The 27471-nt window shown below is 47.4% G+C and overlaps 1 protein-coding gene across 1 annotated transcript in view; it reads left to right on the forward strand.

Annotated features, from left to right (window-relative positions):
* The window catches only part of gda (guanine deaminase), a 55677-nt gene that overhangs the window by 20951 nt on the left and 7255 nt on the right, over window positions 1-27471 (forward strand). Inside the window, exons 4-10 of the mRNA XM_078214021.1 lie at window positions 6540-6627; window positions 10717-10822; window positions 12147-12174; window positions 16476-16583; window positions 20593-20700; window positions 22909-23006; window positions 25557-25624. Of these exons, the coding sequence (XP_078070147.1) occupies window positions 6540-6627; window positions 10717-10822; window positions 12147-12174; window positions 16476-16583; window positions 20593-20700; window positions 22909-23006; window positions 25557-25624 (604 nt within the window). The remainder of the gene's footprint in view (window positions 1-6539; window positions 6628-10716; window positions 10823-12146; window positions 12175-16475; window positions 16584-20592; window positions 20701-22908; window positions 23007-25556; window positions 25625-27471) is intronic.

Below are 27471 nucleotides of genomic sequence, written 5' to 3' on the forward strand. Positions count from 1 at the left end.
ATCACAGGACTGCCAGTACCTGTACAGATATGTACAAACGTGTAAGAGCATCATAAATTACAAAATCTATCTCATACTCTGGTTCACAATAAGTTATGATGTGGAGATGCCGGTGTTGGACTGGGGTAAGCACAATAAGAAGTCTCACAACACCAGGTTAAAGTCCAACAGGTTTATTTGGTAGCAAATACCTTAAGCTTTCGGAGCGCTGCCAATAAGTTCACAGTCCTTGGAAAACAAACTGTGACCAGACACATCCACACTCTGGTATTTTTGAGCATAGCTTCGACATTTTGAACGTCTAATTTTTGTTTTCGAATAATTTGAGTCTTCCGTGCGATTCACAAATTGCTTCACCCCCAGCACTGTGAGGTTGTAACTGGTCTTTTGGACCAAGTCCAGTAGCCCCTATTTCAGGCTGCACGTTGACAGGAACATTTAATTGAATATTGACTGTCATCAGGTTGTCTTTGGTAAGAAAGCTTTTGACCTGCTGACTAGGTTGACTGCTTGGGGAAATAAAAAGTTGCAAAGCCTTTTAACCCTTGCTTAACTGTATCCAGAATTTGGGTGTTTGATAAATCCAGAGTTGAGGACACAGGGTGACGCATTTGCTTTAATCGTAGAATCCCTACAGCGCAGTCCTGTGATTCTGTTCACCCACATTTCTAAACAAAAACTAAAACTTAGCATCCATCAAACCAGTTTCTATCCTGGGATCTGACTTGTCCAGAAGTGCAGAAGGAGGCCATTCAGCCCATCAATCTGCACCAACTCTCTGACAGAGTATCTTACCCAGACCCTCTTCCCCCATTCTATCCCCGTCACCCCACACATACCCTGTGCTAATCCTTCTAACCTACACGTCTCGGGACACTAAGGGGCAATTTAGCACGGCCAATCCACCTAATCTGCACATCTTTGGAGTGCGGAAGGAAACCGGAGCACCCGGAGGAAACCCACGCAGACACGGGGAGAACGTGCAAACTCCACACTGACAGTGACCCAAGACTGGAATTGAACCCAGGTCCCTGGTGCTGTGAGGCAGCAGTGCTAACCACTGTGCCACCGTGCTGCCCACCTTTGAGACTGTTTTGAGTGGAGTTTTGCTTAAGGCAGTAATAGTAAAGTAAAGTTTATTTATTAGTCACAAGTAGGCTTACATTAACACTGCAATGAAGTTACTGTGAAAATCCCCTAGTCGCCACACTCCGGCGCCTGTTCGGATACGCTGAGGGAGAATTTAGCACGGCCAATGCACCCTAACCAGCACGTCTTTCGGACTGTGTGAGGAAACCAGAACACCCGGAGTTAACCCACGCTGACACGGGGAGAATGTGCAAACTCCGCACAGTGACTCAAGCTGGGAGTCGAACCTGGGTCCCTGGCGCTGTGAGGCAGCAGTGCTAACCACTGTGCCACCCCGGGTTTTCCCAGCTCTGTTACTTTGGGATGGATTGGTCCTCATTTTGTCCCATGTCATTTGGGGCATACCTGCTCACAGCAGGGTGGTTAACTTCTGCTGCCTGCTCTCCAGCTCTTCAACTACATGAGGCATCTCCCTCACTAGCTGTTTTTCCATTTGGAAACTGCACTACTCCCCTCTAAATCTGGAAGGAAGGTTTCTGTGAGCTCTGCTTTCGCTACATTTTCTTCAATCTTTCCCATTCTAACAGCTTGGCTTTCCTGGGGAAACCTGGTCAAATTCGAGGTCCACTTATTCTTCTAACGGATCGTAGTCTGGACTGAGGCACAGATCGTCACCCAGCATCTGCAGTTACTCAGATCTCTTTGTTCTGTTGGTTATTTTTGGCTCTGTCTGCTTAGCTGTAACTTTCAGCTGTTCAATGTTTAGGGATGTTAATTTTTCCCCAGTCAAGTCCTCTTGTTTTGCAAACATCTTTTTATCGAAGTTAGCCATTCAGCATTTGTGGATGAAAATTGGTTTCTTTCGGCAGTTGGTTTTTTTTTTTGAAGACAATTTCAGTTTCCGAACATTCCCTTTGTGGCTTCCAGTTGATTCCTTTCTTAGGGCGGCACGGTGGCACAATGGTTAGCACTGCTACCTCACAGCGCCAGGGTCCCAGGTTCAAATCCCGGCTTGGGTCACTGTCTGTGTGGAGTCTGCACACTCTCCCCATGTCTGCCTGGGTTTCCTCCGGGTGCTCCAGTTTCCTCCCACAGTCCATAGATGTGCGGGTTAGGCGGATTGGCCATGCTAAATTGCCCTTTAGTGTCAGGGGGACTAGCTAGGGTAAATGCACGGGGTTGCAGGAAGAGGGCCTGAGTGGGATTGTGGTCAGTGCAGACTCGATGGGCTGAATGGCCTCCTTCTGCACTGTAGGGATTCTATGATGTCAAATTGAGCTTATCAATATTGCAATTGGTTCAAATTTGACTTGTTTGCAATGAATTCAATGCCCAATTTCTGTTCCACACGGCGGGCGGCGGCGGGGGGGGGATGACAGACTGAAAGCCCCCACTAACGTTACCCATCATCAGTGTGGTTTAATTTGGATAAAGTTGGGATGTGTTCCCAAACTTCCCCGGTTGGCGCCTGGTCAGGTTTTTAGCCGAGTCATGAGCAGCAGACATCAATGGAATTTTAAAACCAGAGCATTATTCAACCGCACGCATTTTTCCAGGAGAGGTTTATTGATATTTCACACATACACAGACACGCACACAGGCACGCACAGACACACACATACACAGACACGCACACAGACACGCACAGACACACACATACACAGACACGCACAGACACACACATACACAGACACGCACAGACACACACATACACAGACACGCACACAGACACGCACAGACACGCACAGACACACACATACACACACATACACAGACACATACACAGACACGCACATACACACATACACAGACACACACATACACAGACACGCACAGACACACACATACACAGACACGCACATACACAGACACGCACACAGACACGCACAGACACACACATACACAGACACACACATACACAGACACGCACATACACAGACACGCACACAGACGCGCACACAGGCACACACACTCACATTCACAGACACACACACACAGACACACACCCTCACATAGATGCACACACTCACATAGACGCACACACAGGCACACACACACACTGACACTCAGACACACACACACACACAGACACACACTTATCGCACAAAAACGATACAGTAAAATAAAAGAGTTTTACTTCAACGAATATTAAAAGCAATCAGGATGCTGACAGTTCATGTGTTTGGAAGGATGCAGTCAGAGGGGATTTTCCACCCTGGTGCTAGACGTTCAGGCGAGTTCAGATAGTGATTTGATTTGATTTATTATTGTCACTTGTATTGGGATACAGTGAAAAGTATTGTTTCTTGCATGCTATACAGACAAAGCATACCGTTCATAGAGAAGGAAAGGAGAGAGTGCAGAATGTAGTGTTAAAGTCATAGCTAGGGTGTAGAGAAAGGTCAGATTAATGCAAGGAAGTACATTCAAAAGTCTGACAGCAGCAGGGAAGAAGCTGTTCTTGAGTCGGTTGATACGTGTCCTCAGACTTTTGTATCTTTTTCCCGAAGAAAGAAGGTGGAAGAGAGAGTGTCCGGGGTGTGGGGTCCTTAATTATGCTGGCTGCTTTGCCGAGGCAGCGGGAAGTATAGACAGAGTCAATGGCTGGGAGGCTGATTTCGTGATGGTTTGGGCTAAACTCATAACCTTTTGTAGTTCCTTGCGGTCTTGGGCAGAGCAGGAGCCAGACCAAGCTGTGATACAACCAGAAAGAATGCTTTCTATGGTGCATCTGTAAAAGTTGGTGAGAGTTGTAGCTGACATGCCAAATTTCCTTAGTCTTCTTAGTCTTAGCTGAAGACAGGATATTGTTGATTAAGCAATAAGCAGCAAGTCGAGTGAGCAGCCTTGATAATACTTGTAACCAGGAGAGCAGTTTCCCTTTTCCGGGTAAACTCAGGATCTTTTGGCAATGGACTTTGAAGGGGAATCATCATAAGCCTTGGAGGCTGGATGCTAGAGGTTGATTTCAGCAATGATATTCCTTCTGATGTTACCTCTGTATCCTGCAATCTGCTCTCAGCTTCAAAAAGCAAGTGGGGCTTATAACAAGTGGTTAGCACTGCTGCCTCACAGAGCCAGGGACCCGGGTTCGATTCCCGGCTTGGGTGACTGTCTGTGTGGAGTTTGCACGTTCTCCCTGTGTCTGCGTGGGTTTCCTCCGGGTGCTCCGGTTTCCACCCACAGTCCAAAGATCTGCAGGTTAGGTTGATTGGCCATGCTAAATTGCCCCTTAGTGTGAGGGGGATGAACATGATAAATACATGGGGTTACAGGGATAGGGCCGAGGTGGGATTGTCCCCAGTGCAGGCTTGATGGACTGAATGGCCTCCTTCTGCACTGTAGGGATTCTATGATTCTATCAAAGGCCTTCCAAAATCATAGAGCTCCGGTCATGTGACGACTGGCCATTGATACAAGACTGAGGGCAATTATTGGTCTGTTCATGTCAATGAAGTAGCTTTTAACTTCCATCGTCAAAACCATTGGGCGTGATCTTACCGGCCATTCACTCCACACTCCCGCTGCAGCGAGGAGAATTTGGCAGCCAGCCAAACCTCTGTTCACTGCGGCAGGATGGGAAAATTCCAAGGGCGTCAACGGTGGTAAGATTCCGGCCATTGACTTTAATTAGAGGCAGTTTGGAGTCCTCAGAGTCTCCCTTGTGCCTAATCAATTTCATAGAATCATAGAAACCCTACAGTGCAGAAGGAGGCCATTCGGCCCATCGAGTCTGCACCGACCACAATCCCACCCAGGCCCTACCCCCACATATTTACCCGCTAATCCCTCTAACCTACGCATTTTAGGACTCTAAGGGGCAATTTTTAACCTGGCCAATCAACCTAACCCGCACATCTTTGGACTGTGGGAGGAAACCGGAGCACCCGGAGGAAACCCATGCAGGCACGAGGAGAATGTGCAAACTCCACACAGACAGTGACCCGAGCCGGGAATCGAACCCGGGACCCTGGAGCTGTGAAGCAGCAGTGCTAACCACTGTGCTATCGTGCCGATTTCATCAGTTCTCATTCATTACCCAGTAGCCCTGGAGACACAAAGTCTGAGGCCTTATTGTCCTTGCTGCTTTGGGGTAAGCCCTGACAAAGGCAAGTGCAAAATTCCACAAGGCCGTAGTCTAGACACGTTCAGGGTAATCCAACTTTTGGAAGCTCCCAGAAGCCAGCTTGCAGTTTCAGAAGTCAGGAGACCTGTGGCAGCAAAGTTAAAAATTCAACAGTGTCCTCTTTAAAGAGAGTATACTGTTTTTTTCTTAAGTTTGCAATGTCTTCATGTCTGCTTGGCATGACACGACAAAGCACACAAAGACAGATACCTTTCTAACAGGATAGTCTGGAGAAGTAAAGAATTATGTTAAACTTCCACTGAACCCTGGCTAGATCACACTTGAAGTACTGTAGACAGTTCTGGATCTCCAGATTGTAAAAATAGTATCAAGGCATTAGTGCAAAGAAAGTATACCAAACTTAGATGAGGTTATAACTATCAGGGAAGAGTAAATAGACGGGGGTACCTTTCTCTAGAAAAAGAGAAGACTGAGGAGTGAGCTAACAGAGGTCTTTAAAATAATAAAGGAGAGTTGACATAGGCAAATACTACCTGTGGCAAAGTCCAAGTCAATATGACATCATCAGAAATAAATCCAGAAATTACAAAGGGTTGTGAATGTAGCCCAATCCATCACGCAAACCAGCCTCCCATCCATTGACACTGTCTACACTTCCCGCTGCCTCAGAAAAGCAGCCAGCATAATTAAGGACCCCACACACCACGGAGATTCTCTCTTCCACCCTCTTCCGTTGGGAAAAGATACAAAAGTCTGAGGACACATACCAACCAATTCAAGAACAGCTTCTTCCCTGCTGCCGTCAGACTTTTGAATGGACCTACCTTGTATTAAGTTGATCTTTCTCTACACCCTAGCTATGACTGTAACGCTACATTCTACACGCTCTCCTTTCCTTCTCTGTGAACGGTATGCTTTGCCTGTATAGCGCGCAAGAAACAATACTTTTCACTGAATCCCAATACATGTGACAACAATCAATCAAATCAAATCAAAAATCCAATAATTAATTCAGGAGAAACTTCTTTACCCAGAGTAATGAAAATGTGGAACCCACGACCACAGGGAGCCGTTGAGGCAAATAACATAGATACATTTAAAGTTCAACACATGAGGAAGAGTGGAATAGAAGGCTAGGTTGATGAAGTGATCTGAAGTTGGGTGGAAGGAGATTTATGTAGAGCGTAAATACCAACATTGGGGAGAATGGCCTTTTATTCTATGGTGTAAATTTAAGTAGAAACAAGTTCTTTGTCTTTTAATGATATTTAATTACACAGATCAGGAAATTTTTAAAGGGCAGAAATAATTTGTTTTTTTAACAAATTAGCTTTTCACTAATGATGTGTTCATTATTTGACAGAAAAGAACTCTGAGCAATGGCACCACCACCGCGTGTTATTTTGCAACCATCCACACAGATTCAACGTTAAAACTTTGCGATGTCGTAAGTAAGTAGTTTAGCCAATTTTATTTGTTAACATCATTGTACAGGGTGAATATCGGTTTGGGGTGGAGGGACTTCTGTTTGCTCAGCAACCTGGTCAGCAAATAAAACTGAAAATTGAACACTTTGACTATCTGACATCTAGAACATAAAAACATAAGAACTAGGAGCAGGAGTCGGCCATCTGGCCCCTCGAGCCTGCTCCACCATTCAATAAGATCATGGCTGATCTTTTTGTGGACTCAGCTCCACTTACCCGCCCGCTTACCATAACCCTTAATTCCTTTACTATTCAAAAATCTATCAATCCTTGCCTTAAAAACATTCAATGAGGTAGCCTCAACTGCTTCACTGGGCAGGGAATTCCACAGATTCACAACCCTTTGGGTGAAGAAGTTCCTCCTCAACTCAGTCCTAAATCTGCTCCATCTTATTTTGAGGCCATGCCCCCTAGTTCTAATTTAACCTGCCAGTGTAAACAACTTTCCTGCTTCTATCTTATCTATTCCCTTCATAATTTTATATGTTTCTATCAGATCTCCCTTCATTCTTCTGAATTCCAATGAGTATAGCCCCAGTCTACTCAGTCTCTCCTCATAAGCCAACCTTCTCAACTCCGGAATCAACCTAGTGAAGCTCCTCTTCACCCCCTTCAGTGCCAGTATATCCTTTCTCAAGTAAGGAGACCAAAACTGTACACAATACTCCAGGTGTGGCCTCACTAGCACCTTATACAGCTGCAACATAACCTCGCTGTTTTTAAACTCCATCCCTCTAGCAATGAAGGACAAAATTCCATTTGCCTTCTTAATTACCTGCTGCACCTGCTGCACCTACTCCTTGAGATTCCTGCACAAGGACACCCAGGTCCCTCTGCACAGCAGCATGCTGCAATTTTTTTACCATTTAAATAATAGTCCATTTGGCACTTATTCCTACCAAAATGGATGACCTCACATTTACCAACATTTTGCTCCATCTGCCAGACCCTTGCCCAGTCACTTAGACGATCTATATCCCTTTGATGACTTTCAGTGTCCTCTGCACACTTTGCTCTGCCACTCATCTTAGTGTCATCTGCCAATTTTGACACACTACACTTGGTTCCCAACTCCAAATCATCATATGTTAAACCAATGCCCTCTAAAACTAGAGGGCATAGGTTTAAGGTGAGAGGGGAGAGATACAAAGGTGTCCAGAGGGGCAATTTTTTCACATAGAAGGTGCTGAGTGTCTGGAACAAGCTGCCAGAGGTAGTAGTAGAGGTGGATACAATTTTGTCTTTTAAAAAGCATTTAGACAGTTACATGGGTAAGATGGGTATAGAGGCTTATGGGTCAAATGCAGGCAATTGGGACTAGCTTAGGGGTTTAAAAAAAAAAGGCGACATGGACAAGTTGGGCCGAAGGGCCTGTTTGCATGCTGTAAACCTCTATGACTCTATGTAAGTTGTAAATAATTGCAGCTTCAGCACTGATCCCTGAGGCACACCACTAGCCACTGATCGCCAACCAGAAAAACACCCATTTACCCCCACTCTTTGCTTTCTGTTAGTCAACCAATCCTCTATCCATGCTAATACATTACCCGTAACACCGTGCACCTTCATCTTATGCAGCAGCCTTTGGTGCGGCACCTTGTCAAATGCCTTCTGGAAATCCAGATACACCACATCCACAGATTCCTCATTGTCCACTGCACATGTAATGTTCTCAAAGAATTCCACCAAGTTAGTGCCCCAACTCGACTTTCCAAAGGATGCATGCGATGCTGCCACAGGTCCCAGTCAGTGAGAAGGTCGGACCCAGAGACCACACACTGCTTAAGTGACTGGGGTAGATTTTATGTTCCAAATGTTTTATTTATTCATTCTTGGGACATGGGCATCGCTGGCTGGCCAGCATTTATTGCCCATCCCAAGTTGCCCGAGGGCAGTTGAGAGTCAACCACATTGCTATGGCTCTGGAGTCACGTGTAGGCCAGGCCAGGCCAGGTAAGGACGGCAGATTTCCTTCCCTAAAGGACACCAATGGACCAGATGGGTTTTTCTGACAATCGACAATGGTTTCATGGTCATCAGTAGATTCTTAATTCCAGGTACCGGCACGGTAGCACAGTGGTTAGCACTGCTGCTTCACAGCTCCAGGGTCCTGGGTTCGATTCCCAGCTCGGGTCACTGTCTGTGTGGAGTTTGCGCATTCTCCTCGTGTCTGCGTGGGTTTCCTCCGGGTGCTCCGGTTTCCTCCCACAGTCCAAAGATGTGCGGGTTAGGTTGATTGGTCAGGTTAAAAATTGCCCCTTAGAGTCCTGGGATGCGTAGGTTAGAGGGATTTAGTGGGTAAAAAATATGTGGGGGTAGGGCCTGGGTGGGATTGTGGTCGGTGCAGACTCGATGGGCCGAATGGCCTCCTTCTGCAGTGTAGGGATTCTATGATTCTATGATATTTTTTATTGAATTCAAATTCCACCACCTGCTGTGGTGGGATTCGAACCCGGGTCCCCAGAAAATTAGCTGAGTTTCTGGATTAATAGTCTAGCGATAATGTTACTAGGCCATCGCCTATTTGTATTATGCAGCCATCCTCCACTGACAGTGTTTTACTGGGCACATAATCAATTTGCCTTATGCAACTCTACTTTACTTATCCTAAAGATCTAAGCCTTTGTCACCTGGGAGTTTGACTAGTCCAACTCTCTTCTGACTGACCTTCCACCTTTAGCTCATCCAAGACTCTGCTGCCCATATCCCTCTTCACACCAAGTTCTGTAACAGTAACCCACATTGGCCCCTTCCTTTCACTAACCTCCTTCCAATCCTGACGACCCTCCGGGATTCTCTGCACTCCTCCAATTCTGGCTCCTTGTACATGTCCAATTTTCATTGCTACATTGCTCGGGCCTCTTCACTAAGCTCTGGAACTCCCTCCCTAAACCCAGCGCTGGACCTAAGCTGGATCAGAATCCTTATTATTTATTTATTTATTAGTGTCGCAAGTAGGCTTACATTAACAGTGCAATTAAGTTACTGTGAAAATCCCCTCGTCGCCACACTCCGGCGCCTGTTCGGGTACACTGAGGGAGAATTTAGCATGGCCAATGCACCTAACCAGCACAGTCTTTCAGACTGTGGGAGTAAACCAGAGCACCCGGAGGAAACACGGGGGCAATACTCATTCGTCTGCCTGCCCACAGCTGGAGGGTTCAAAGGTCCTGACACCATATTTAAACCCCAGTCCAGCACACTCACGCTTACCCTCCAGCCCAGCTGTCTACCTCAGACCGTGCAGGATGTCAGCAACCCAGAGAGAAAAGACTAGCAGCCTCAACAAGAAGTCTGCTCCTCGTATCAACCACCTGCCCCTTGAACCCATCACCTGCGAGGCATCCACGCCCAGTTTGGATCTCTATCCACCTCTGGCCCAAGGCCAGAATTGAACCCAGGTGCCTGGCATTGTGAGTCAGCAGTGCTAACCACTGTGCCACCGTGCCGGGGGTGGGGGGGGTGGTGATGGCATACCTCACCTGCCCTCTCCCCCCCTACTTCAGGAGATGAGGGATTCAGTGTGGTTAATTGGAGCTCGGTTGGCAGAGAGTGCCATCTGGCATGTGCCCATGTTACTGAGTTTCGCACCTATTTCCACCAAAGCCAACAATGGTCTATTTAACAGGATCCTACCCCAGGGTGTAACAAGCACGGACTGCCTCATGTTGCAACTGGCAGCATGGTGACACAATGGTTAGCACTACTGCCTCACAGCGCCAGGGACCCGGGTTCAATTCTGGTCTTGGGTCACGGTCTATGTGGAGTTTGCACATTCTCCCCGTGTCTGCATGGGTTTCCTCCGGGTGCTCCAGTTTCCTCCCACAGTCCAAAGATGTACAGGTTAGGTGGATTGGCCATGCTAAGTTGACCCTAGTGTCAGGGGGACTAGCTAGGGTAAATATGAGGGGTTATGAGGATAGAACCTGAGTGGGACTGTGGTTGGTGCAGACTCAATGGGCACTGAAGGGATTCTAAAAAAACACCTGAGACATTTCTGCTCGTTACCAAGCTGTGAATAAACTGTGCGTGTTTCTGACTTTGTTTGCACAGATGAATTGGGCCAGCGTGCTTTTGTGGGGAAAGTTTGCATGGACCTTAATGCGGTGTTTCCCGTGTATAAAGAATTGTTGGGCGAATCTGTGAGTGAAACGGCAAGGTAAAGCTCTTTCTGCAAATGGTCCTGCATTGTCAAGTACTGTGAGTTTCAAACAAGCACTCATTTGTTTTAGCTTCCTATTGACTAGATTATGTACCATGGTAACCACTCTAAAGACTATTCCCAACTGTACTTGCTTGGTTTCCTCGTAATGGGCCAAGTTTTGTTGGCATGGGGTCTCTCACAACGTGCACCATTCATTAGATTCATAGAATCACAGAATCCCTACAGTGCAGAAGGAGGCCATTTGGTCCATCGAGTCTGCACTGACTCTCCAACAGTGCACCCGACCCAGACCCTATTCCTGTAACTCTACATATTTACCCTGCTAATCCCCCTGTCACTAGGGTCAATTTGGCACGGCCAATCCACCTAACCCGCACATCTTTGGAGTGTGGGAGGAAACTGGAGCACCCAGAGGAAACCCGCGCAGACACGGGGAGAACTTGCAGACTATTCACAGACAGTCACCCGAGGCCGGAATTGAACCCAGGTCCCTGGCGCTGTGAGGCAGCAGTGCTAACCACTGTGCCATCCGTGCCAGCTCCAATTCTCTGCACTGTAGCTTGCTGGGAAAGTGAGCTGATACGGACGCAGTGAGGGTGATGTGACTCTGGGGACACAATGAACGATGGGACCAACAGTCTTATTCCTTAACCAATGAGATTGAAAAGTTGAGAAAGTGGAACGTTAGAAAAGGAAATGGGATCAATTAGAGCCGAATGAGGTTTAAAGTTTATTTATTAGTGTCACAAGTAGGCTTCCATTAACACTGCAATGAAGTTACTATGAAAATCCCCTAGTGCCACACTCCGGCGCCTGTTCGGGTACACTGAGGGAGAATTTAGCACGGCCAATCCACCTAACCAACACATCTTTCGGACTGCGGGAAGAAACTGGAGCACCTGGAGGAAACCCATGCAGACATGATGAGAATGTGCAAACTCCACACAGACAGTGACCCAAGACTGGAATTGAACCTCGCACTGTGAGGCAGCAGTGCTAACCACTGTGCCACCGTGCCACCTCAAGGTGCAGGCTCAATGGGCGGAATGGCTTCTTTCTGCATTGTAAGGATTCTATGATTATACCCTTGGTTAAGCTATTTAGCACTGATGTTAGCCCATTCACAATGTACTTAGTCCCATGGAGGAGGATGTGAATTTATTGCTTACTATTATTTGTGCACTGAATTCAATGCTACCTCTTATTGGGAATCCTCTAGTGTGTTAAGAAATGTTGCGATTGGTACTGGATGCTGAAAGAATCTCTGAGATAAACACAGTGACACAAGATGCTAACATTCAATTGTTACCATTCACAGATTTGTTGCTGAGCTGACCGGGCGAAAGGTAAGACTGACGCTTCTAAATGAATATTACTAAAGCTGGAAATCTGAAATAAAAACAGAAAGTGCTGGAGACCCCCAGCAGGTCAGGCAGCGTCTGTGGACAGAGAAACAAAGAGTTGATGGGAGGAATGTTGCCAACTTTGGCATTTTTCTGTTGCCAGGACCATCCCCAATGCCACAGGTGTGAACCAGCCGCACGGCGTCGCAATCTTAAAGAGGGGGGCATTAATTCAGAGACTGCCTCCGTGTTTGCTGACATTTCTAAGGGTTAGAGGTACCTGAAGCGGAAAGGTTGAAGTTCGAGTGGGCAGCTCCATCTGCAGAGTCGGGTTGGGCATCGCGAGGGTGTCTCAAAATGGGGGCACTTTCTGAGGCTTTGAGAAACCTTAAAAGCGTGGCGGCCAGGGCATCAGTGTGGAACGGGAAACCCCTCTCTGGAATGGCTTATGGACACAGCGGTGACCTTCTCACTCCAGTGGCTCCGTGATTATTGGGTGGGAGGGCCAATTTAGGGTTTTAAAGTTTATTTATTAGTGTCACAAATAGGCTTACATTAACACCGCAATGAAGCTCCTGTGAAAACCCCCACACTCCGGCGCCTGTTCGGGTACACTGAGGGAGAATTTAGCATGGCCAATGCACCGAAACCACACGTCTTTTAGACTGTGGAAGAAAACCAGAGCTCCCGGAGGAAACCCACGCAGACACGGGGAGAACGTACACACTCCGCATAGACAGTGACCCAAGCCAGGAATCGAACCCGGGTCCCTGGCATTGTGAAGCAGCAGTGCTAACCACTGTGCCACCCCCTCCCTACCCATTCTCCTCCCCCTGGCACGGTGGCACAGGAGTGGCACAGCGGCACAATGATTAGCACTGCTGCCTCACAGTGCCAGGGACCCTGGTTCGATTCCTGACTTGGGTCACTGTGTGTGTGGAGTCTGCACATTCTCCCCGTGTCTGCGTGGGTTTCCTCCGGGTGCTCCGGTTTCCTCCCACAGTCCGAAAGACGTGCTGGTTAAGTGCATTGGCCATGCTAAATTCTCCCTCAGTGTTACCCGAACAGGCACCGGAGTGTGGCGACTAGGGGATTTTCACAGTAACTTCATTGCAGTGTGAGTGTAAGACTACTTGTGACACTAATAAATAAACTTTTTACTTTTTACTCCCCCCCCCCCCCCCCCTTCCCCCCCACCCCCTTGGCCCTCCCTCCCCACGTATCCCCACATGGCCTGATTCCAGGTGTCTGATGGGGTCTGGCCTCAGTGGGGGGGGAGGGGGTTGGGGGTTGTGGGTGCTGTACAATATCAGGAATATGTCACTGATATCTGAAACGTGCTTCCAATTGGTTCCTATAGTGTTCGTACCTATTGCCACTGGGAGGTAGAAATTGCAGTGTTAACTCTGTCTCCAGTTGGCTAGCTGGGAGGTAGGAACACTCAGCGAGCCAACCTGATGCACCGATTTCAAAACCTGCCCCACCTCTTGAGGGCTGATCGGATTCCTCCCGATATTTAAGCTTGATGCCCTTTCATCAGGAGTGGAAAAGGAGATGTTAGAGATTTGGAGGGGAGCACAGAGGGAGGGAAAGAGGGGAGGGGAATGTCTGTGATAGGCTAGAAGACTGGAGTGATGAGATGACAAAAGGGATGATGGCACAAAGCAAAAGGGGAAGGATATCATAAAATTCCTACAGTGCAGAAGAAGGCCATTTGGCCCATCGAGTCTGCACCAATCACAATCCCACCCTGGCCCTATCCCCGTAACCCCACACATTTACCCTGCTACTCCCCCTGACACTAGGGTCAATTTAGCATGGCCAATCCCCCTAACCCACACATCTTTGCACTGTGGGAGGAAACCGGAGCACCCGGAGGAAACCCACGGGTAGAACGTGCAAATTCCACACAGACAGCAACCCGAGGCCAGAATTGAACCTCGGTCCTGGCTCTGTGAGGCAGTAGCACTAACCACTGTGCCAACATGCCATCCCACAAGAGGGTCTCTTGGATGTTGTGTTAAATATTGTGCTTGCCACTTCTGCAAGGCACGTCCCGAGGCATGGTACATTGGGGAAACTATGCAGACGCTGCGACAACGGATGAATGAACACCGCTCGACAATCACCAGGCAAGACTGTTCTCTTCCTGTTGGGGAGCACTTCAGCGGTCACGGGCATTCGGCCTCTGATATTCGGGTAAGCGTTCTCCAAGGCGGCCTTCGCAACACACGACGGCGCAGAGTCGCTGAGCAGAAACTGATAGCCAAGTTCCGCACACACGAGGACGGTCTCAACCGGGATATTGGGTTCATGTCACACTATCTGTAACCCCCACAGTTGCGTGGACCTGCAGAGTTTCACTGGCTGTCTTGTCTGGAGACAATACACATCTTTTTAGCCTGTCTTGATGCTCTCTCCACTCACATTGTTTTGTTTCTTAAAGACTTGATTAGTTGTAAGTATTCGCATTCCAACCATTATTCATGTAAATTGAGTTTGTGTCTTTGTATGCTCTGTTTGTGAACAGAATTCCCACTCACCTGAAGAAGGGGCTTGCAGCTCCGAAAGCTTGTGTGGCTTTTGCTACCAAATAAACCTGTTGGACTTTAACCTGGTGTTGTTAAACTTTTTACTTCTGCAAGGACCAGCAGGCCGGCTAGCCTCATGTCTCAATGTTGTGAATCATATCTGGAAAAAGACCTACAATTATACACATGTTAGAGATAAACAAAGTAACTGCCGATTTCACTCAGTCTGTTCCACTCATCATTCCCAGGCAAATATCTCACTCGCGTGGAGAGAGATGATCAGCGATTGGTTTTGCATAGCTGACATCACTAAACCTTCCTAGTTCAGGGAACACAAAAGAGCCAGTTAACCAGAGAAAAGACAGAGAGACCAAGTCTATGTTAATTTACTGCAGGTGCAAAGAATACAGAAAATAAAAGTAAAATTCCCAACAAAACGATGCACAAAAGCTTCTTCCATCTCCTTATTTAGTCCAGCTGACTTTGGGAATGTCGTAATGTTCTGTCAGCGTATCCAGGTGTCGGTTAAACTTCTCCACGCTCTCCACACCCACATCCCCAGAGGATCAGCCTGGGCCTCCAGGATTACGAATGTAGCCAGCAACATTACCCACGATGCCACCATCTGCCCTGCAGCAGTGGGTACGATCTATCTTAAATTAAACTGACAACCCAAAGGCGATTCATAAATGCTATTACAGAGTACAAATAGAAAATTAGTGCAGGGTGTACCCTGCTTGCAATGTGGCCTCCTGTACACTGGGAAGACCAAGTGTAAATTGGGACACCTCTTTGCGGGAGACCTCCACTCAGTCCACAAGCTTGACTCCGAGTTTCCAGTCACCTATCATTTTAATTCCCTCGCTCTGAACCTTTCTGTCCTCGGCCTCCTGCGTTGTTTTAGTGAAGAATGTCACAGTGGGTTAGCACTGCTGCCTCACAGCGCCAGGCATCCAGGTTCAATTCCAGCCTTGGGTGACTGTCTGTGTGGAGTTTGTACGTTCTCCCCGTGTCTGTGTGGGTTTCATCCGGGTGCTCCGGTTTCCTCCCACACTCCAAAGATGTGTGGGTTAGGTGGATTGACCGTGCTAAATTGCCTTTAGTGTCCAAGGATGTGCAGGTTAGATGGATTAGCCATGCTAAATTGTGCCTTAGTGTCCAAAGATGTGCGAGTTAGGTAGATTAGCCATGATAAATTGCCCCTTAGCGTCCGAAGATGTGCAAGTTAGGTGGATTGGCCATGCTAAATTACCCCTTAGTGTCTCAAGATGTGTGTGTAGGTTAGGGGGATTGGCGGGGTTACGAGTTTAGGGCCTGGGTGTGATGCAGTGTTGGAGAGTCGGTGCAGACTCGATGGGCTGAATGGCCTCCTTCTGAACTGTTGGGATTCTATGATTAGACATAGGTTCTTCATTTTTCCATTAGGCACTTGCGATAGAAGTGGAAAAGGAGATGTTAGAGATTGCACCGAGTTCAATTTCAGTTCAGAACCATTTTTCAGAAAGCAAGTGCTATAAATGATTCTGCTGCTCCCACTCGCACCTCCTCCTGACCCTGCTCAATCTCTAATTTATTTCCCAATGTTGAGGCAAGTTGTGAAACATGAACTCTGTTTCTCGTTCTGCAGACGCTGCCTGAATATTTCCAGCAATTTTGGCCTTAATTATAATAGGAAAATGTGTTTCAGATGTGTAGGAGATGAATTCCTCACTCTTTCAGCATGTTGGCAGCATTGAAATGGTTATATTTTCCAATGTTTGTTTTATTTTACAGTATCCTCTGGTAAAACCCATAGTGACTCCTCGTTTTGGTCTGAGCTGTTCCCCTGAATTACTGCAACAATTGGGGTCATTTGCGAACAGTAACAACTTGCACATTCAGGTACTGCACCCACTAATTTCCGGGAGAATTTATTAATGTTGGTATCATTATTTTTTGCAACCAGTGTGAATAGTGTTCACAATCAATTGCCGCATCGATGAGAATAAAATAAGCAATCCTAATTTTCCGATTTACACCATAATCTTTAACTGTAGCATGTTCAGATGTAAAGTGTGGATAAATCAATTCCGTGTTGGCAACGATGATATGATACGGCTCTCGGCACCTAAAATATCCAGGTTTAAAATGATAGAATCATAGATTATTATAGCACTGAAGGAGGCCAATTGGCCCATCGGGTTTGTGTCTTTTTCAAAGAGATAGTCCCACTCTCCTGTTCTTTCCCTGTAACTTTGCAGTTTTTCTCTTTTTAATAGCATCCCTACAGTGCAGAAGGAGGCCATTCGGCCCATCGAGTCTGCACTGACAACATCCCACCCAGGCACTATCCCCATAACACCACATGTTTACCCCACTAATCCCTTTAATCAATGCATCCCGGGACACTAAGGGTCAATTTAGCATGGCCAGTGCAAGTAACCCGCACACCTTTGGAGTGTGGGAGGAAATCGGAAGACCCGGAGGAAACCCACGCAGACACGGAGAGAACGTGCAAACTCCACACAGACAGTGACCCAAGGCTGGAGTTGAACCCGGATCTCTGGCGCTGTGAGGCAGCAGTGCTAACCACTGTGCCGCCCCTGTTTAAAAAAATTATCCAATTCCTTTTGTTCCTATTATTGACCCTGGGCAGAATTTTTAGTTTGCCCAGGCGGGTGTGCACCCAACCCGGGAGCATGTGCAACCGCGCCAGGAAATGTTGGCGCGCCTTGCAATGTCGTCACGCACTCGTGCGATATTACAGTCAGCGGGCACCGATTGTATGTGCGTCCACCAACAACCAGGAAGTTCATTCCAATGATTGTAAGCATTGAGTACAGGAGTTGGGACGTTATGTTACAACTGTTCAAGATATTGGTGCGGCCACATTTGGGGTACTTCGTACAATTCTGGGCACTCTGCTATAGGAAAGATGTTACTGAACTGGAAAGGGTGTAGAAAAGATTTACAAGGATGTTACCAGGACTGGAAGGTTTGAATTATAAGGAAAAGCTGGATAGGCTGGGATTTATTTCCCTGGGGTGTAGGAGGATGAGGGGTGACCTTATAGAGGTTTATAAAATGATGAGGGGCATAGATAAGGTGAATAGCTAAGGTCTTTTCCCCAGGGTAGGGGAGTCCAAAAGTAGAGGGCAAAGGTTTAAGGTGAGAGGGAAAGGATTTAAAAGGGACCTGAGGGACAACTTTTCACACAGGGGGTGGTGCGTGTATGGAATGAGCTGCCAGAGGAGGTGGTAGGGGCGGGTACAGTTACAACATGTAAAAGACATATGGATAGGAAAAGTTTAGAGGGATATGGGCTAAATGCAGGCAAATGGGACCAATTCAGTTTAGAAAACCTGGTCAGCATGGACAAGTTGGGCCGAAGGGCCTGTTTCCATGCTGTGTATCTCTATGACTCTATGACTGGAATTTTACCACCCTGCCCGCCACGGGAATCAGAGCGGGCGAGGGCCGGACAATGGGAAGGTCCGTGGACCTTGGGTGGGATTTTATGGTTTCAGGCTGCGCCAGGCTGTAAAATCCCACTCTCTGACTCTAAGTGCTACTGAGCAGAAAATCACGTGGCCTGTGCGCTCCTTATGTTGGCATGCAGGCAACACGGACGCTTTGGCTTCCAGGAATGGAATAAAAGGGGATTGGAGCAAAGGCCGAGCAAGTTGGAAGGAGTTTTTGGGAGTTTGGTTTGGAGCGTTTTCACTGCTTTAGTTGCAGGTTTTTGCATCTAGTCTGGAGTTTTCAGCTCATTTCAGTCATGTGACATCTAGATTTGCATCCCTCTGTGCACGGGGTAAGGCCCATTTGCAGATGGGGATAGTCTTCTCAGCGGGCAGAACCTCCTCTGAGGAGGACAGGGGACAAAGAGAGAGGAGGGCAGGTGGTCTCAGGTATCGTCCTCAGGCATGGCGCAGGCATAGGCTGCTCAGGGACAGCAAGGAGGACGTCCCCACAGAAGACATCTCTACCCAGCTACCAGGATCAAACTACCCGGGCATGACCAAGATCCAGTGCCACAGGAGGCTCTGGTGGAACCAGGAAATGCGGCCACTTCCTGTCCCGCAACCATGCACGCACGTCGCTGTGCAGAAGATTCCAAACGCTGACCTTAGATTGCAACAAAACGTTCTTCCTCATGTTGCATCTGGTTCTTTTGTCAATTGCATTAAATCTGTCTCCAATGGTTACCGATCCAGCAGCCCTCGGAACCCGTTTCTCTTTATTTACTCAATCTAAACGCTTTGTGATTTTTACGCTCTCAAATACACAAAAACTGTTTGCATTCATCTCAGTCTCAAAGTTGCTGCTACCCGCTTCCTACGCGCTGTGTTAATTTCAGTCAGAAAATGCCACTGAGTTCTGGGGAATTGGTCCCATTTCTCTGTAGACTCAATGGTTTTGTTTAGCGTCAATCACAGAATCCCTATAGGACAGAAGGAGGCCATTTGGCCCATCGAGGCTGCAGCGATAACAATCCCACCCAGGTCCTACCCCCCGTAACCCCATGCATTTACCCTAGCTAATCCCCCGACACTAAGGGGCAATTTAGCCTAGCCAATCCACCTAACCTGCACATCTTTGGCACATCGGAATAACAAATAAATGGGAGAGTCTGCTGACTTCCTCCTACATTGTATCACTTGTTTCTGACGCATCGCATTTCCTGCTGAACTCCCACCCACAACCTTTTGTTGCCTCCATAATTCACAATTCTGGCCTCCCACTTCCCACTTTCCATAATCATGAGCTTGTCCAGAACTCCTGCTGCCTGTATCTTAACTTGCACCAAACCCCATTCACCACGAGCATCCCTCTGCCATCTAACCTACACCTCAATGTTAAAATTCGCATCCTTTTTTTCCATTCATGGGATGTGGGCGTCGCTGGCTGGGCCAGCATTTATTATCCATCACTGAGGGCAGTTGAGAGTCCACCACATTGCTGTGGCTCTGGAGTCACATGTAGGCCAGGCTGGGTAAGGACGGCAGATCTCCTTTCCTAAAGGGCATTAGTGAACAAGGTGGATTTTTCTGACAATCGACCTTGATTTTATGGATGGTCAACTCTTAATTCTAGATTTAGGGTTAGGTGGATTGGCCATGCTAAATTGACCCTAGTGTCAGGGGGATTAGCAGGGTAAATATTTTTGATTTGATTTGATTTTTTATTGTCACATGTATTAACATACAGTGAAAAGTATTGTTTCTTGCGCGCTATACAGACAAAATATACCGTTCATAGAGAAGGAAACGAGAGAGTGCAGAATGTAATGTTACAGTCATAGCTAGGGTGTAGAGAAAGATCAACTTAATGCAAGGTAGGTCCATTCAAAAGTCTGACAGCAGCGGGAAGAAGCTGTTCTTGAGTCAGTTGGTACGTGACCTCAGACTTTTGTATCTTTTTCTCAACGGAAATATGTGGGGTTACGGGGATAGGGATTGTTGTCGGTGCAGACTCGATGGACCAAATGGTCTCCTTCTGCTCTGTAGGGATTCTATTGAATTCTAAATTTTTATTGAATTCAAATTTCATCATCTGCCATGGTGGGATTCGAACCCGGGTCCCCAAAGTATTATCCTGGGTCTCTGGATTACGAGTCCAGTGACAATATCACAGCGCCACTACCCACATCTCTCCATGGCCTCACCTCTCCAAGTCTCTGTAACCTCCACCAACCCCACAGCTCTCTGAGATCTCTGTGCTTCCAATTCAGACCTCCTGCGCATCTCCGATTTCCATCGCTCTACCACTGGCGGCCGTGTCTTCAGTTGCCTGGGGCCCTACCCTCGGGAATTCCCTCCCTAATCCTCTCCACCTCTCTTTCCTCTTCTTGCAATGTAGAGCAAATGGATGTCATCAAGATGCAAGTAAGTCTTGTTATTTTTTCCAGAGTCACATAAGTGAGTCTAGCAAAGAGGTGGAGGCTATAAAGAAAAGCTTTCCAACTTACAAGAATTATTCCGAGGTTTACAACAAACACAGCCTCCTGACTGATAAGGTGGGTGCTCAAGGCCACACTTTCTTCTTTCAAATAATCACTTAAAAAAAGCAGTTCCTGAAATCCATGATCGTTACTTTTAAAAAATTTATTTGTGGGACATGGGCATCGCTGGCTGGGCCAGCATTTATTGCCCATCTCTGCTTGCCTGAGGGCAGTTGAGAGTCAACCACATTGCTGTGGCTCTGATTTCCTTCCCTAAAGGACATTTGTGAACCAAATGGGTTTTTCCGACAATTGACAATGGTTTCATGGTCATCAGTAAATTCTTAATTCCAGATTTTTTTATTGAATTCAAATTCCACCATCTGCTGTGACGGGATTCGAACCCAGGTCCCCAGAGTTTCTGGATTAAATTTCTTGCAATAATACCACTAGGCTGTCACCTCCCCACTGCGTGCACACTCCCAGGCCGCACGTCGGATGGAAGCCTGACAACAGGCCCAATGATTAATATGGCCGAGCATGACTGCGCCCACTTACTTCTGCTACTTGTATGTGTGATAAACCACTGTTAGCTTATTGCCTGTGTGTGTGTGACATGCCTGGACATGTCCCTGCCGGCCCTGCCCGGGACTCCTCCCCCACCTGGTCCAGGTATAAAGGTGACTGCTCCCCACCCCCCTGCCTCAGTCTCTGGACCAGTTCATCGGCATGGGTGTGCTCCAAGTCTTTTGCGAATAAAAACCTATTTGTTCTTGCATACAAACTAGTCTTTGCTTGATTGATAGTGCATCAATATGTCAACCTTACCTCAGTGAATGATACCTGTATCTCTGACTCAAAGTTGTGGGTTCAACTGCACCTCCAAACACTTAAGTGCCAAAATTCTAGCTTGATACCCTCCCCTCCCAGTGCAGTACTGAAGGAGTGCTGCACTGTCACAGTTTTTGGATGAGTAGTTCAGGGCCACGGCATCTGTCCTAGGCTGGTTTGAATTGTCTGCGTGGGTGGGTGAGTGGGATGGGAGGGTGGTGTCGTGGTTGGGAGTTTGCAGGGGAAGGATTTGGGATGGGAAAGGAATTGCTCAGATATTTTTTTCCCCAAATTGGCCAGGAGTTATCGGTTTCTTTCTTTGCCCCTTCCAGGAGCCGACATGTTTTGATGGGGTGGCGAATGTAGGTGTTATGGTACTCGAAGTGTGAGTCAGGCCAAGTGATCTAGATGGTCTTTTCCTGTCTGCCAGTGGTAACTCGACACCATCCTCCCACCCACGCAGAGAATTCAAACCAGCCTAAGACAGATGCCGTGGCCCTGAACTACTCATCCAAAAACTGTGACAATGCAGCACTCCTTCAGTACTGCGGGTGGGTGGGGCGGGGTGGGGGCGGGGGGAGGGGGGGAACCAAGCGAGAATTTTGGCACTTAAGTGTTTGGAGGTGGAGTTGAACCTACGACTTTGAGTCAGAGATACAAGGAGACCATTCAATCCATCATGTCTATACTAGTTCATTGTGGGCTATCCAATTAAGCCCACTCCTCAGGCCTCTTCCCATAGACCAACAAAATTAGCTTATACAAAGAGATGGTCTCCACACTTCCAACCTCTCTTTCTCAATCCCTCCTTCTCTCCCTCTCTCTTTCTCTCTCCCTGTCATTCGCTCTGTCTCTCTTTCTCTGCCTTTTCTTTCTCTCTCTCTTCCTCTCTCCTGCTCTCTTTCTCATTTCTTCTCTCTTTTCCCTCCCACCTTCTCTCTCTCTCGCTCTTTCACCCACTCTTCACACTCTCCTCGACCTTTTTCTTTCTTTCACTCTCTCTTTCTTCCTCCCTCTTTTTCTCAATCTTTCTTTCTCTCTCACTTTCTCTCTCTTATTCTCCATCTCTCTTTCTTCCTTTCTCTCACTTTCTCAATCTCTTTCTTTCTCTCTCTTTTTCTGCATCTCTTTCTTCCTTTCTCTTTCTTTCTCTCTCTCTTTCACTCTCTTTCAATCTCTTTCACTCTCTCTTCCTCCATCTCCATCTCTCCTTCTCCCTTTCTCTCTCTCTCTCACTCTCTTTCTCTCTCGATTTCTCCATCTCTCTTTTTCTCTCTCTTTCTCTCTCTCTGTACACAATTCCTCCTATCCTTTTCTCTCTAGCTGTCTCAATCCTTTTCATCACCCTCTTGGTTGCTTTACTTGTCCTTTCACCTGGCTATTTCCCGCTGCTTCTGATTGCGTGTTAAATGAGCCGTTATCATTGCTGTCACAAACAATTTTTTCCCACAGACAATCATGGCGCATGGAGTTTATCTCTCTGACGATGAGCTGGAACTCTTCCAGAGAAAAGGAGTGGCCATCTCACACTGCCCAAATTCAAACACCGCGTAAGTATGCAATTGCTGCAATCAATATGTCTGGGTCAGATACCCGCACTAGATTCCTGCTGTAGGTCTTGCCCTAATGGTCCCACTCCAGAAGCTGGAGCAAAACATCTAGCACAAAATTTCCAGCCCAGTTCCGAGTGAGTGCTGCAATGCCTGAGGTGCCGTATTACAGATGAGACGTTAAACCGAGCCCCTTCAGCCCTCTGAGATGGACGTAAAAGTTTCCATGGCCCTTATTCTGAAGGAGAACAGGAGAGTTCATAGAACCATAGAATCTCTATAGTACAGAAGGAGGCCGTTCGGCCCATCAGGTCTGCACCAGCCACCCAGGCCCTATACCCACAACCCCACACATTTACCCTGCTAATCTTCTGACACTAAGGGACAATTTATCATGGCCAATCCACGTAACCCGCACATCTTTGGACTGTGAGAGGAAACCGGAGCACCTGGAGGAAACCCACACAGACACGGGGAGAATGTGCAGACTCTGCACAGACAGTGACCCGAGGCTGGAATTGAACCTGGGTACTTGGCACTGTGAGGCAGCAGTGCTAACCACTGTGCCACCATGCCACCCCTGATGTCCTGCCCAATAGTTATCCTTCAACGAACATCACCAAAATCAGATAGAATCATAGAATCCCCACAGTGCAGAATGAGGCCATTTGGCCCATCGAGCCTGCACCGACAACAATCCCACCCAGGCCCTATCCCCGTGAACCCATGTGTTTACCTTGTTAATCCCCCTGACACTAAGGAACAAATTACCATGGCCAATCCACCTAACCTGGGAGGAAACCCACACAGACACGGGGAGAACATGCAGACTCCACACAGACAGTGACCCAAGGCCAGGTCATCTGGTCATTATCACATTGCTGTTGTGGGATCTTGCTGTGCGCAAATTGCCCGCTGTGTTTCCTACATTGACCACACTTTGAAAATGACGTCACTGGCTGTGAAGCACTTTGGAACATCCTGAGGTTGTGAAAGATGCTCTGAATATGCAAGTCTTTTCTTTTGGTGACAGACAAGCTGATATTTGGACGTGGATAGACTGGATCTTGGCTCTCCCTATCCGTTTCCCCGGGCCCCTGTTTGAAATGCTGTCTCTACATGCTGGCTGGAGTCCGAGTTGTCTGGTGAGGCAGTCTCTCAGACCAGGCAATCCCATTGCTTCCCTTTCTGGGACTGTATCATTTCTCTCACTCTCGATCCTGAAGGCTCGGAATCCCAACTGGGAATGCAGGCCTGGATACATAGAATCCCTACAGTGCAGGAGGAGGCCACTCGGCCCATCAAGCCTGCATTGATTCTCTGACAGAGTATCTTACTCTGGTCCACTTCCTTACCCTATCCCTGTAACCCCGCACATTAACCGTGGCTAATCCATCTAACCTGCACATCTTTCGATACTGAAAGATTTTTAAATGTTGGCAATTTTTTGGCTACCTTTTTACGTTGATTTGCGTCAGAGTTTTAGCAAGAAACTGGCCATTTGGCCTAACTGGTCTCAGCCAGTGTTTATGTTCCAAGTGACTGAAAGCTAGATTCTGGAGCTTGCTCTAGTCCGTATGCTAGGCAGCTGTCCATGGTGCTGAACAGAAAGGCTAACCAATTTTCAATCATAGAATCATAGAATCCTACAGTGTAGAAGGAGGCCATTCGGCCCATCGAGCCTGCACTGACAATAAACCCCCCGGGCCCTATCCCCATAATTCCTTGTATTTTCACTGCTAATCCCCCTGACACTAAGGGACAATTTAGCATGGCCAATCAACCTAACCTGTACATTTTTGGAGTGTGGGAGGAAACTGGAGCACCCGGAGGAAACCCACGCAGACACGGGGAGAATGTGCAAACTCCACATAGACAGTCACCCTAAGCCAGAATCGAACCTGTTCAGATACACTGAGGGAGAATTTAGCACAGCCAATGTACCCAACTGGCAATTCTTTCTGACGTCTTGGAACCCTTTACGCTAGCAGTGCTTGTCTCCTCACTCCTTCCCCCACACCCTCCTCGCCTCACTGAATCAGAAAATCCTTCCATTCCCTTCTCCTTTGCATAATTATCCATCTCCCCCTTAAATGTCTCGACACTATTCAAGTCAATCACTCCCTGCGGTAGCGAGTTCCGCATTCTCGTCACTCTCTGGGTGAAGATGTTTCTCCTGAGTCCCCCAGTTGGATTTATTTGAGACTCCGGGTACGATTATACCCACTTTAATCTTCGGGCATGCCACGGTGAAAGTTGTTTGTACAGCTGGAAGCGTGGATGCAGAGTGAAGAGTGAGACACTGGGGAGAACTGCAGAACAAGAGATATTTGAGTGGCTGCGAATGACGTGAGTCGAGATATTGGGTGAATAAGGTGCAGATCGCCATCAAATGTGTACACTATGAAATTGTGGCTGCACCTTCAGCGCTGAGCAGCAGAAGTTCCTTTGCTGAGAAAAAGGTAACAGACAAGTCCATGCAACCAGCATGAAAGCTGAACTTGTCCATCAGGGACTTGGAGACATCATTTCTCTTGTGTTTTTTTTTAGACTTTGCAGTGGCCTATTCGACGCCCGAAATGCTTTGAACCATAAAGTAAAAATTGGACTAGGAACTGGTAGGTTAAAAACTTCTGTATTTTTGTGAGACTTTTGCTTCTCAATAAATGTGGCTGAGATAAAATCATAGAATCCTACGTGTAGAAGGAGGCCATTTAGCCCATCGATTCTGCACCGACCACAATTCCACCCAGGCCCTAACCCCATGACCCCATGCACTTATCTTAGCTAATCCCCCTAACACTAAGGGGCAATTTAGCATGGCCAATCCACCGAAGCCGCACATCTTTGGAGTGTGAGAGGAAACCGGAGCACCTGGAGGAAACCCACGCAGACACAGGGAGAACGTGCAAACTCCACACAGACAGTAACCCGAGGCCAGAATTGAACCTGGGCCCCTGGCCCTGTGAGGCAGCAGTGCTAACCACTGTATCTGCCATACCGCCCAAAAGAGCAACTCCTCCCCACTCGCGCATCAGCTCTCTCTACTTGCAGTCTGCACTCTGTTTGCAAAACTGCACACAATAGGAACAGGAGAAGGCCATTCAGCCCTTCAAGCCCTGCTCTACAAAGACTTGAGTGAGCATTGAACTAGCAACTCCTGATTTACAAGGCCAGTGCTCTAAACACTAAGCTATGGAGCCAACTGATGTTCCACTTTGTCATTTTCTATCTTCTTGCCTCCTCAAGTCCATAACAGCCTTGGGGGTTCCAAGTACTCATCATACACTGGCCCAGGATTTTACAGGACTCCTTCTCAACTTTGCCCTACTTTTAGTGCAAGTGCTTCTTCCCAACTCCCCCCCCCCCCCCCCCCCCCCCCACCCACCTGAGCCCCAAATGTCTGAAAGCCAAGTTATGGGGCTTGCTTTAGTCTGTAACCATCAGAGCTGACGAAGGGTCATCTAGACTCGAAACGTTGGCTCTATTCCCTCTCCGCGGATGTTGTCAGACCTGCTGAGATTTTCCAGCATTTTCTGTTTTTGTTTCCGATTCCAGCATCTGCAGTATTTTGCCTTTACCGTAACCATTGAAAGTACTCTAGGCAACTGTCCATGGTCCTGATCAGAAAGACTATCCACGTTTGCCTTGAAAGCCCCTACCATTGCCAATGTGTGTTTCCTCACCCTCTCACTATCTACAGTGATTGGCTATTTTTGGGCAAGATTGGGAAGAAGGGTGGTGAAGAGGATGACATTGAGGGAGGGTGAAGAGACTCTAGTGTATGAATTCTCTCCATTACTTTTGAGGGCAGAGTGGGGAAGATTGGTTTCTGATCTTTATCTCCCAGGTGTAAGCAAACGGCTGATTCAAGAAGTTGCATTTGTGTAAAACTTTTAATAAAACATCCCAAGCCTGGAGATGAGGAAAATATTTAGCTTCTTACTTCATACGTATTTTGTGTCCTCGGAGGAATGACTAATAATCAAAATGTTCTCCTCGTAGCATAGGAGAGGTAGTGACACAGTGGTGTTGTCTTTGGACTAGTAATCCAGCGACCCAGGGTAATGCTCTGGGGATCCAGGTTCGAATCCCACTACAGCAGATGGGGAAATTTGAATTCAGTAAAAAATCTGCAGTTAAAAGTTTAATAATAACCATGAAACCGTTGTTGTAAAAATCCATCTGGTTCATAGAATCCCAACAGTGCAGAAGGAGGCCATTTAGCCCATCGAGTCTGCACTGACCACAATTCCACCCAACCCATAACCCCATGCATTTACCCTAGCTAATCCCCCTGACAATAAAAGTCATTTTAGCATGGCCAATCCACCTAACCTGCACTTCTTTGGACTGTGGGAGGAAACCGGAGCACCCGGAGGAAACCCACGCAGACAGAGGGAGAATGTGCAAACTCCACACAGACAGTGACCCAAGCCAGGAATCGAACCCGGGTCCCTGGCGC

This window comes from Mustelus asterias, chromosome 6 (assembly GCF_964213995.1).
Source record: "Mustelus asterias chromosome 6, sMusAst1.hap1.1, whole genome shotgun sequence".
NCBI classification, from domain to species: Eukaryota; Metazoa; Chordata; class Chondrichthyes; order Carcharhiniformes; family Triakidae; genus Mustelus; species Mustelus asterias.